Source organism: Planococcus citri, chromosome 1, assembly GCF_950023065.1.
Source record: "Planococcus citri chromosome 1, ihPlaCitr1.1, whole genome shotgun sequence".
NCBI classification, from domain to species: Eukaryota; Metazoa; Arthropoda; class Insecta; order Hemiptera; family Pseudococcidae; genus Planococcus; species Planococcus citri.
In genome coordinates this window covers 7,881,939-7,894,760 of record NC_088677.1, presented here as the reverse complement: position 1 = coordinate 7,894,760, position 12,822 = coordinate 7,881,939, and the positions used below count along the sequence as shown (strand labels likewise).

The 12,822-nt window shown below is 36.8% G+C and overlaps 1 protein-coding gene across 1 annotated transcript; it reads left to right on the top strand.

Moving 5' to 3' along the window:
- LOC135846535 (UDP-glucosyltransferase 2-like) lies at positions 1 to 12,739 on the top strand. Its single transcript, XM_065365691.1, has 4 exons — positions 1 to 1,279; positions 6,300 to 6,522; positions 6,644 to 6,863; positions 12,376 to 12,739. The coding sequence occupies exons 1-4, from the start codon at positions 443 to 445 to the stop codon at positions 12,662 to 12,664; spliced, it is 1,569 nt and encodes a 522-aa protein (XP_065221763.1). The 5' UTR covers positions 1 to 442; the 3' UTR covers positions 12,665 to 12,739.
- Positions 12,740 to 12,822: the final 83 nt, after the last annotated feature.

The window sequence follows — 12,822 nt, the reverse complement described above, 5'->3', positions numbered from 1 at the left end:
ACAAAGTAGGAGGTGGCGTGTGGTCGTGTGCACGTAAATTTCTGAAACTACCCATTATGAGTCTGTTATAGTTGTTGCCAGCTGATATTTTAAAACTTGAACTGAACTACCCACCTATTGTGTACATTAGTACACAACATGTGAATGATATCCTATCGCTAATAACGTTTTTGCAGTAACATTTTATGTGTTTTTAATTTTTTTTTTCGTGCGAGTTCCATTTGCTTTATATGTAGTTACCTACTATATTAGTGCTATTGGTAAATCGTGTTTGTGCGAGCGAATGATCGAGACGATACCTAGTAAAGTGAGTTATAACTTTTCAAACCTCAATGTGAGGTAAAATTTCTTCATCTCTATATCTAAACGTGGTAGACGAGTTTGTAACTTACTAGGTCTTATACCGACTTGAAGGTGTTTTTTTCCCTCCGGAATTTTGAATATGAATGTTACTAATTCATCGGCCTTCCTTTTACTGCTTGCTTTTTTCGACATTCTGATAAGCGCACGATCGGATAAAATCCTGGGTATCTTCATCATACGCAGTAAAAGTCACCATATCATAAATCAAGCTGTCATGGAAGGATTACATGCGAGAGGTCATGAAGTAACAATCATCAGTCATTTCAAATCCGAACAGGTTACCCCAAACTACACGGAAATACTGCTTTCCGAAGAGGTACAAAGTTTCGTCGATAGTGTAGCTGTAGATGATCGGGTGCATTTAGACGGAATTATGAATGAAATCAATCTGATCTATACCCTGGAGAAATCATCGTGCGACGATGTTTTCAGCTTAGATTATATCAAAAGATTAATAGTTAACTCGGAAAAGAAAACGATCGATTTGATTATCGCCGAAGTCTACAACATCAGATGTCTGCATTTACTAGCACACAAACTGAATGTACCATTGATAGCTGTGTCACCAGCAACGATACTCAGTGGAGTTGATTACATGATTGGTAACCCCTACAATCCAGCAGTAACTCCGTTACTTTTGAGTAGCCGTACTTTGAGAATGAACTTCATCGAACGATTGCAAAATGCGCTCGAATACGCTGTAACGTATTGGTATTTGAGCTACATGTTCAATAGAGATATGGAGACGTATGCTCGAGACGTGTTTCGTATGGATTTACCTCCGGAAGACGAGTTGAAACGAAGAACGGCTTTAGTGCTTTATAATAATCATTTCAGTTTTATGGCCAGGTTGAAAAGTCCGAACGCGATAGATATAGCTGGTATACATATCAAAGAACCGAACAAATTGCCTAAGGTAATAAATACTTATGTATACATTTTGCAAAAGACGATAGAAATACGAGGGTTGTTCAAAAATTAAGATTCCCGCCATCCCACCCTCGCAATAGCTCAGGAGAACTAGTAGACATTGAGATCGAAAAAATTCTGATCAAAGGGGACTTTTATCTTTTCTTTTTTTTCGGGTTCCCCAGTCCCAACGTCTCGTGGGTGAGGCTAGTTTATTTGAATTGGGATGGGGGTACAGATGCGTTACCAGGGGGCGTTTATCACAACTGTACAACCGTAAAAACCTTATCACTAAACAATAAACTAATTGGCAATGATATATATAGCATAATTAAATGTTGCGGGTAAATATTCGGATTGTTGATCTGGTAATGGAGCATCTTTCACGGAAAGTTGCAAAAATGCGTCTTGAGGGGTGGGGAGGGGGTTAAATGGGAATTTTGGGAACCATGACTATTAATGCGTAGGTAGGATCTATGATTCGATACCACTGAACACGAATATGACTTCAGATTGCGAGCGAGTCACTTATACGAATCAATTCGTTCGTGAATGATTTATCAAGAGTTGAGTAAATGAATCGATTCGTTCGCGACCGAGTCACTTATACAAATTACTTCGTTCGCGAATGATTCACTAAAAATTATTCAATTCGTTCTCGAAGGATTCATCAAAAATTGAGTAAATGAACCGACTCGTTCGCGAACGAGTCACTTACACGGATCAATTTATCCGCGAATGATTCACTAAAAATTATTAAATTCGTTCTCGAATGATTCATCAAAAATTGAGTAAATGAACCGATTCGTTCGCGAATGATTTATCAAAAATTGAGTGAATGAATTAATTCGTTCAAGAACGAATCACTTATACGAAATACGAATTAATTCGGTCGCGAATGATTCATCAAAAATTGAGTAAATGAATCGATTCGTTCGCGAACGAGTCACTTATACGAATCGATTCGTTCGCGAACGAGTCACTTATACGGATCAATTTTTCCGCGAATGATTCACTAAAAATTATTCAATTCGTTCGCGAATGATTCATCAAAAATTGACTAAATGAATTGATTCGTTCGCGAACGAGTCACTTATACGAATCGATTCGTTCGCGAACGAGTCACTTATACGGATCAATTTTTCCGCGAATGATTCACTAAAAATTATTCAATTCGTTCGCGAATGATTCATCAAAAATTGACTGAATGAACCGATTCGTTCGCGAACGAGTCACTTATACAAAACTATTCGCTCGCGAATGATTTATCAAAAATTGAGTGAATGAATCAATTCGTTCGCGAACGAGTCCCTTATACAAATCAATTCGTTCGCGAACGAGTCACTTACACGGATCAATTTATCCGCGAATGATTCACTAAAAATTAATAAATTCGTTCTCGAATGATTCATCAAAAATTGAGTGAATGAACCGATTCGTTCGCGAATGATATATCAAAAATTGAGTGAATGAATTAATTCGTTCAAGAACGAATCACTTATACGAATCAATTCGTTCGCGAATGATTCATCAAAAATTGAGTAAATGAATCGATTCGTTCGCGAACGAGTCACTTATCCGGATCAATTTATCCGCGAATTATTCACTTGAAATTATTCAATTCGTTCGCGAATGATTCATCAAAAATTGAGTAAATGAACCGATTCGTTCGCGAACAAGTCACTTATACAAATCTATTCGTTCGCGAATGATTTATCAAAAATTGAGTGAATGAATTAATTCGTTCACGAACAAGTCACTTATTCGAATCAATTCGTTCGCGAACGACAACGAGTCACTTATACGAATTACTTCGTTCGCGAATGATTCATCAAAAATTGAGTAAATGAATCGATTTGTTCACGAACGAGTAACTTATACAAATCGATTCGTTCGCGAACGATTCACTTATACGAATCGATTCGTTCGCGAACGAGACCCTTATACAAATCAATTCGTTCGCGAACGAGTCACTTATACGGATCAATTTATCCGCGAATGATTCACTAGAAATTATTCAATTCGTTCGCGAATGATTCATCAAAAATTGAGTAAATGAACCGATTCGTTCGCGAACGAGTCACTTATACAAATCTATTCGTTCGCGAATGATTTATCAAAAATTGAGTGAATGAATTAATTCGTTCACGAACGAGTCACTTATATGAATTAATTCGTTCGCAAACGACAACGAGTCACTTACACGAATTACTTCGTTCGCGAATGATTCATCAAAAATTGAGTAAATGAATCGATTCGTTCGCGAACGAGTCACTTATACGAATCGATTCGTTCGCGAACGAGTCACTTATACGAATCAATCCGTTCGCGAACGAGTCACTTATACGGATCAATTTGTCCGCGAATGATTCACTAAAAATTCAATTCGTTCGCGAATGATTCATCAAAAATTTAGTAAATGAATCGATTCGTTCGAGAACGAGTCACTTATACATATCTATTTGTTCGCGAATGATTCATCAAAAATTGAGTGAATGAATTAATTTGTTCACGAACGAGTCACTTATTCGAATTAATTCATCCGCGAGCGACAACGAGTCACTTATACGAATTACTTCGTTCGCGAATGATTCATCAAAAATTGAGTAAATGAATCGATTCGTTCGCGAACGAGTCACTTATACGAATCGATTCGTTCGCGAATGAGTCACTTTGACAAATCAACCCGTTCGCGAATGATTCTTCAAAAATTGAGTAAATGAATCAATTCGTTCGAGAACGATTCATCAAAAATTGAGTAAATGAATCAATTCGTTCGAGAACGATTCATCAAAAATTGAGTAAATGAATCGATTCGTTCGCGAATGATTCATCAAAAATTGAGTAAATGAATCAATTCGTTCGCGAACGAGTCACTTATATGAATCGATTGGTTCGCGAACGAGTCACTTATACGAATCGATTCGTTCGCGAACGAGTCACTTATACGAGTCGATTCGTTCGCGAACAAGTCATTTTACAAATCAATCCGTTCGCGAATGATTCATCAAAAATTGAGTAAATGAATCAATTCGTTCGCGAACGAGTCACTTATACGAATCGATTCGTTCGCGAACGAGTCACTTATACGAGTCGATTCATTCGCGAATGATTCTTCAAAAATTGAGTAAATGAATCGATTCGTTCGAGAATGGTTCATCAAAAATTGAGTAAATGAATCGATTCGTTCGCGAATGAATCATCAAAAATTGACTAAATGAATCGATTCTTTGTGCGAACGAGTCACTTATACAAATCTATTCGTTCGCGAAAGAGTTACTTATACAGATCAATTTGTCTGCGAATGATTCACTAAAAATTATTCAATTCGTTCGCGAATGATACATCAAAAATTGAGTGAATGAATTAATTCGTTCACAAACGAGTCACTTATACGAATCAATTCGTTCGCGAACGACAACGAGTCACTTACACGAATCACGTCGTTCGCGAATGGAATGATTCATCAAAAGTTGAGTAAATGAATCGATTCGTTCGCGAACGAGACACTTATACAAATCAATTCGTTCGCGAACGAGACACCTATACGAATCGATTCTTTCGCGAATGATTCAGTAACTATTGATCAACTCGTTCGCGAATGATTCACCTAGAAATCAATCAATTTGTTCAATCGCCAATCGTTCATAAATGATTCTATTCTATTGTAAACAGATTAATTGCTGTACAAGTGTTTCAAAAAAAGTGAATCAATTCATTTGTGAAATATTTTTATTTGCAGAAATCTCGGTTTTCTCACGCTAAATGAGCGAGTGTTTTTTTTCTCTTGATTTCCTTTTCTATTAATTTTTAGTATGGTTTCGCTTTGAGAATTATTATCTATAGCCGATTTTATGAGAATGGGAACCATACTTTTTGAACAACCCTCGTATATGTACAGATAGTAGATATAGGTACCGTACCTGGGCGTATACAAATTCGGCACAAGATAAGTAGGTAAGCACACTAGGGGGTCAGTATAATGACGCATACAAAGTCTCTGCCGAACTCTCAAAAAGTGGCTGGAGGCTCCAAAACGACTTGAAATCCAGCAGCTGAGACTTTGTAGCTTATTAAAATTAGTTTGCAGAATGAAGTTTGACTTTCCATTCCGTTTGATGAAATTTTTAGGAAATTTATAGTTTCAAAAATCTACTGGATGCTCCAGTAATTTTCAAAAAATTGCTGGATGCACCAAAACGACTTGAAATCCCCTGCAGTTGACTCCGTAGCGTATTGAAATTAGTCTGCAGAATAAATTTTAGCTTTCCAACTCCATTTTGGTGAAATTTTATGGGAATTTCGAGTTTCAAAAATCTGCTGGAGGCTCCAGAACCTCTCAAAACGGTTTGAAACAGTTTTCAATCGATTTGGCATGTCGAAAATAGGGTGTATCCTAAATTTCAGGTTTCTTGGTCAATTTGGTGAAATGTTGATTTTTCCCCTCATCTTTGGCCTAAATTTGATTTTCAAAAATTCACCAAAAATCGAGAAACGCACTTTAGCACTTGAAATTTTAACAGGTGACAAATTTTTGCTTGATCTTTTGATCTACCCTTGTATGGTTTGAAAAATTTTGTGCAAGACCCATGTTGGAACGCAAACTCGGCGATTTCGGCTGACCTGTCAATCAAAATGGCCGCCATTTTGTAAGTAAGGCCAACTTTTTTTTTGGCAAGTTTACTTTAAAATGTTCTTTAGGATGTCCCCTTTAAGAAAAAAGTTATCCCTGAGGATCGGGGGGGGGATGCAATTACTCCTATTGTCATATGCCGGACTAATTACAAAGAGCCAGAAAAATACGTTCCTTCTCCCCTTTTTTTATAGAGAGGAACCTAGTGAACGAGCGTTGATTCCATGTGCCAAATTTGTACTCGTATATGTGTCATTAAGAGGTGACTTCTAACAGTGTGCCTAGTTTGTATGGAAAAAGTGAGAATGTGCCGGATTTGTATTTTCCCCCTTACCTATACCTGTACCTAGGTACGTAATATTATCTGAGAAATCGTTGCTTTATATTTCAACAGGATATAGAAGACTTCATCCAAGCATCAGACGACGGAGTGATTTTATTTTCTTTTGGCAGTACAATTAAAGCAAGTAGCATGTCGGAAGAAAATTTAAAAATCATCGTGGATACATTTTCCAAAGTACCTCAAAAGTTTCTATGGAGAGTAGACCAGTTGAACATCACTGAGGTACCATCGAACGTCAAACTTGGTACTTGGTTTCCTCAAAGAGACATACTGGGTAAGTCAGAAAGTATGTACTAGGAATGTACTACCTCTACGAAAATAAATGATCCAAAATAATGCTTTTCGTAGCACTTGGAATAATAATTTCTCGTGACATAATAAAATACCTATTCCAGAACACAAAAATGTAATCGCATTCATCAGCCATTGCGGATTAATCGGATCATTGGAAGCTATTCACACGTCAACTCCAGTAATTGGAATGCCAATCATGTTTGATCAGTTCCAAAATGCAAAAATTTTAGTCGAACATGGGATTGGTATCTACGTTGATTATTACAATATGCGCGAGAACACCCTGCTCAATGCCATCACGGAAATTACGATAAACCCAAAGTAGGTTAGGTATATGTAGTACCTACATAAATTTATGTTACCATATTGTATTGACCTCAGGTAATGTGTGTAGCTATGAAATAACTAGATAATTCATACATTAACGAAAAAGCGTGTAATCGAATGTTTTCTACGCTTTTCCTAGTTATTTCATACAATATACTTACACGAGGTGTGTTTCGTTAAAGTGTGTATTCTACATATGAATGAACTGTGATAAAGTATCAAAAGGTATTCCCAGGTAAAATAGGTGAAATGAACCTGTCACTTTTGACATGAAATAGTAATCTACACGCACGTTATTTTCGATTCAAAACGTAACAGTTGCAGTAATATTGCAAATTTTTTAAAAGATAACGCTTTTTACTGCACAACTTTATTTTTCACGGAAAAATAATCACACATCATTAATACAAATTTTTCTTTGATGTTTGACAGTTTGAGGGAAATTGAAAATTTACCATTTTTTTGGCTTTTGAAGTCGCGATTTGTGAGAATTTGGACCCTCTAGGTCAATTTGGAGGGGCTGTAGGCTGTCTGAAAAATCGAAAAACACGTAAAATGGACCAAAAATCCACCTTTTTAACCCTGGAGAGAGTTCAAATAGGGTTGGAAAGTTGAAACCTGCAATAATCACTCATGGGGCATCCTCGCATTGCACGCTGAGAATTTGGACCTTCTAGATCAATTTTTGTGGTGAGGGGGGGGGGTCAAAAATTGAGTTCAAATGTGGTTTTTCCCACCTTAAACGGGGTGGGGATTACCTAGAAAGCTGAAATTTGGATATGTAGATTACAATAAAGGAACTGACTATTGGTATGATTTTGGACCCTTTTCATCCATTTGGGGTCATATTATGCCCCTTCAAAAAAATGACCTTTCTGTAAAAATGGGGTTGGTAGGTTGAAACATGCAAAAGGAACTTCGGGTACATTCTCCCAATGTACTGTGAGAATTTGGACCCTCTAGGTCAATTTGGAGGGGCTGTAGGCTGTCTGAAAAATTGAAAAACATGTAAAATAGTCCAAAAATCCACTTTTTTGACCCTGGAGAGATGTCAAATAGGGTTGGAAGGTTGAAACCAGCAATAATCACTCATGGGGCACTTTCCCATTGCATGCTGAAAATTTGGACCACCTAGATCAATTTGAGGGGTGAGGGAGTCAAAAATAGGGGTAAAAGTGTGGTTTTTTCCACCCTGAATGAGGTGGGGATGACCTAGAAAGCTGAAATTTGGATATGTTGATCACAGTGAGGATATTGGCCAATGGTATAATTTTGGACCATTTTTGTTCATTTGGGGTCATATTATGCCCCTCCACAAAAATGACCTTTCTGTAATTTTCAATTTTGACCCTCCCCACTGCAGGGGTCAACTTCAACTCTTGGAAGAACCTCATTTCCCAAGTTCGACCTTATTTGATTAATTAGAACAGGTTCCAGGTCATAAAATGTAAAAATCACCGTTGCGCTGAAACGTACAAATTCTGACACACAGGGCATCATCTAGTTTGAGCTCAAAACGTCGAGAACTATCAAAATTTTTGACCCCTGACCTTTTTATCGAAAGTTGGGCTTACCGCAATAGCCTTCATTTTTTACAAAAATTTGGCTAAAAATGTGCCATTGTTGCGTTTTGAAGCAAATTACCCTGTATTTGTTGTGTTCTGACACTTCTGACCAGAATAGATTTCTTTGTTGCGTTTTGCAAACCACCTCCTGTTTGGTGTCCCTTTCAATTTTTATTTCTTTAATTTCAAGCCTACCTGAGAATATTTCCATATCATGTACTCTGCGTATTCATGCTCTGTTTTTTTTGGGTTTTTTCCAAAACAAGTTCATCAAATTTGTATAAAAAACACTCTGGTCCACCCTGCACATACTTTTCTTGATTTCATTTTGTGAAAGCTCAACCATCAATATGTTCATCCAAAAATGGAGCATGGGTCCCCATATTGTATACCAACTTTTATCAATGTTTGCCCCCCCCCCAAAAAGGGGTGAGGTGTTCTTTGGAATTATGCTTTCACTCATTCATTACATCCAATGAAACTATATCATTCAGTTCCAAGATTGGCCCAATTGGGTTTTTTGCTTCCTCGATTTTGGAGAATAATCAAATAAGTAAATAAGTCCATCATTATATCGAGGTGGCTTCAAGAGGCTGGAGGGTGAACGGTGAGTACGTAATAGTATATTACACAACGAGGGCCGAAATTTGACGAGGGTGAGGTTTGTGACCCAAACGAAGTGAGGGGAACAACTCACACGAGTTCAAAATCACTTTTTCTCCGAGTTTAGTGAAGTAATTTTTCCTGAACGAGGGTGGAAAAGTAGTACTTTTCAGCCCTAGATAGGAAAAGTGATTTTTGACGACTTTTGAGGTTTATTTCCCAAGCAGAGCGAGGGAAGTAAGGTAAACTACCAGTTATGGACTGGGGTACGGGTACCAATTACAGATCTTTTTTTTGCGAGGGCCTGGCTAGTTTGCAACTTGTCTGATAGGAGTGCCAATTGCGGCATTGTGTTGCCTTCAGTGTAGCCAACCTAGAAATGCATGGTCTTTGGATGTTGGGTGTTATCAGTATGCTCAGCCTGTTTGTAATCAGAAAGTAAAAATTTTTACTGCAAAAATTTTGTTAATTTTGTACAAGGGTTTTTAATTAATTCAATTACATCGATCTAAAGAGTATATTCAACGAACATTTTGGTTTCTATGTGTGAAGCTAAGTCCCAAGAACTACTTTTTTGCATGTTCAAATTATTTCTTTGGGGATTTTAGGTTTATGTTAGGCGCTTTTTGGTAGAATGACAATGTTAAAACATGAAATTGCTGTAATGTTTTCAAAATTGATGATTATAAGCCAAGTCTTATGTATTTATATTGCATACTTATCACATATATTTTCATGTTCCGGTGAATAAACATTCAAATTATGAAATTCAGTTTTGGTCCGTAATTGGTTTGATCCACAATTGGTAGCTAATTTTTTTCTATGAATTTTTCAATTTCAAAAGGGTTGTCAGGTACCAATTACGGACCAGTCCACAACTGGTAGTTTTTCAACTACAATATTTGTGAACTTTGATGATGAAAATTTTCTAATGTGGTTCTCAGGGTACTATAACTGGTCTCAGAGTGAAAAAAAATTAAACACTTTCCTTTATATTTGCATGATCCGTAATTGGTACCTCCTCAAAAACTATCTTTTTTTAGACCTTATTTCAAATAGGAATTCTTCTTCTTCTTCGTCATTCACTCGAATCCAAGCATCATGACTATGGAGCATCTCCAACTAGCTCCCTCCAGCTTTCCCTATCTTTGGCTTCTCTGGTACCTACACTCTCCCAGGGTGAGTCCTGTAGCCTTCTTTATCAGGTCCGTGTATCTTGTGGGCGATCTTCCTTGTGACCTCTTTCCCTCCACGTGCCTTGAACAGTGAGTTTCTCTAGGTTATTCTGACGTACTACATGTCTGAAATATCTCAGGATCCTTCTTCTTACGGTAGTGCTGAGTCAGTCTTTCACACCTAGTTCTCCTAGTATTGACACGTTTGTTCTCTTCTTGGTCCACGAGATTCTGAGCATTTGTCTATAGCAATAGGTACATCTCGAATGCATCTATCCGACCTTGATCCGCTTTCTTCACTGTCCATGTTTCCGACGCGTACAGGAATATGGAAAATACGAGCGTTTTTACAATCTTCAATTTTGTCTTCTTGGCAATTTCTTGGCTTTTCCAGATTCGGTTAAGTTTTCCCACAGCCGTCTTTGCAATTGCTGCATGCCTCCTTATCTTATCCTCCGATCCTCCCCTGTTGGATATCAACGAGCCCAGGTATAGGCCTATGAAGCTTTGTACCACTTCTACTCCATCTATTTCTTGCAGCTCAGGCTGGTTGTCGTTTGCCCTGTCGATTACCATCATCTTGGTCTTTGACTTGTTCACCTTTAGGCCCTTGGTCAAGCTCACCCGCTCGATTTTGCTGAGGATCTCCTTCATATTGTCGATGTTTTCAGTCAGTATTGTAGTGTTGTCTGCGTATCTCAAATTTGATATTTTCCTGCCTCCTAGCGTTACCCCTTTTTTCCATCCATCCAGGGCTTCCCTCATTATCCATTCGCCGTATGCATTGAACAGTATTGGACTGAGGGTACATCCCTGCCTCACTCCTTTGCACATCTCGAAGTAGGGAAATGGAAATTACTTTTTTCAAAACTGAACACCGTGAAGTGAAAGAGGAAGCTTCAAGGATTTTTTTTAAGTAGAGGAGAAGGTACAAATATGGACCCCGTCTAGCTTTTTGGCTTTAAAGGGTAGAAAAATTATCAAAATTTTTTTTTGAGTATACCATTCGAAAGGCCAAAGACTCTAGTATATTGTGTAAAAAAAATTATTTTTTTTGTTGAAAACTCACAGAGAAATTTGAAATTTAGAAAAGTGACATAAAATGGTACAAATATGGACCCCCCTTCGAAAAATGAATAAAAATTTCAGAAAATTGAACAAAAATTTATTTAAAGATGTTTTTCGATGCTTTGGACTTGTCTTCTTTATTAATAACACTTTTCTCAGTATGCTAAAAACCATTGAATCAAAATTAGATGAAAAAAATGTAGGGGTCCATATTTATACCCATGCAAAAAATTGGCCAAGTTTATGAAAAATGAAAAAATCATGTTCCATTTTCAACACTTGGGACTTGTTTTCTTTGTTAATAACACTTTTCTCGACATTCTAAAAAATATTGAATCAGAATTAGGTAAAAAAATTTAGGGGTCCATATTTATACCCATGCAAAAAATCGGCTCAGTTTATGAAAAATGAAAAAAATTATGAAAATCAGTTGAAGTACAGACAAATATGAAAGTATATTTTGAAAGTACACATTGTAAGCTACTTACTTCGCTAATAATTTTTTTTCCAAACTTTATTTGAAATTTATGAATTACCGAATGAAAAACTTGTAAAATTTTCCATTGGGAAGAAAATAATGCGCAAAAAAAAACAATTGCTGATGAGAGACACCCAAGTTTGCATGGATCTGAAATAAGTACATGGATTATCGATACTACACTACTAGTATAATTTTTAGTACCCAGCATGACCGTAGCGCTAGTGGTTGTACACTAAACCATAGGGGGGTCCATATTTGTACCTGGCTCCATAATTGTACCTTCTCCTCTATCAAAATTGGGTCATAAATGATGTCTTGGCGATTAATTGTAAAAAAGTGGTCCATAACTGGTAGTTTACCTTGATTAAAAATTGTCGAAAATCACTTTATTTCACTAGTTGAATAACAGATTTTATCCAAACGTGGGAAGAAAAGGCGCATTTGATCACTCGAGCGACTAGCGAGAGTGAATAAAGTAGCGTTTTATTCTACTATGTAGTAGGATAAATTATTTTTAATGGAAACTGCTCGGCGGGCTTAGGTGTATGGAATTTTTTCAATGCAAAAGTTTTGTTTTTGCTTTCATTTAAAACTTTTTGGTTTTTTTTTTACAGATATAAGCAAAACGTTCAAAAATTATCAGATATATTCAAGGATAGACCGATGTCTCCTTTAAATGAAACTCTGTACTGGACAGAATATGTGTTGAAGCATAAAGGAGCTCCTCATTTGAGGCCTCAATCAGCTGATATGCCTTTATACCAGTATGTTCTGTTGGACGTGCTTGCTGTGCTGTTGGGTATCATAATAGCTGTTATGTACCTTTGCAAATATTCGTTTAAAATTACATTTGCAGCGATAGATCGAATAAGAACGAATGAAAAAAAAACTCCACTTTCGTGATGATTTTTATACGTATAGTCTAGTTTGTATACCTACTGTAAAATAAAATATAATATGTACCTACACACAATGAAACTTGGGACCTTGTATGCCTTTTCAGAATCGCCGAAGTTTAGATATTTGCAAGGAAGATAAAAATATGTCTGTTACTACTTATA

What these genes read in the sequence shown, in the direction of transcription:
- LOC135846535 (XM_065365691.1), top strand. Translation starts at nt 443, where the DNA reads ATGAATGTTACTAATTCATCGGCCTTCCTTTTACTGCTTGCTTTTTTC. An exon ending in TCCTCAAAGAGACATACTGG is followed by an intron (nt 6,523 to 6,643) that starts GTAAGTCAGAAA and finishes TACCTATTCCAG; the next exon opens with AACACAAAAATGTAATCGCA. An exon ending in GAAATTACGATAAACCCAAA is followed by an intron (nt 6,864 to 12,375) that starts GTAGGTTAGGTA and finishes TTTTTTTTACAG; the next exon opens with ATATAAGCAAAACGTTCAAA.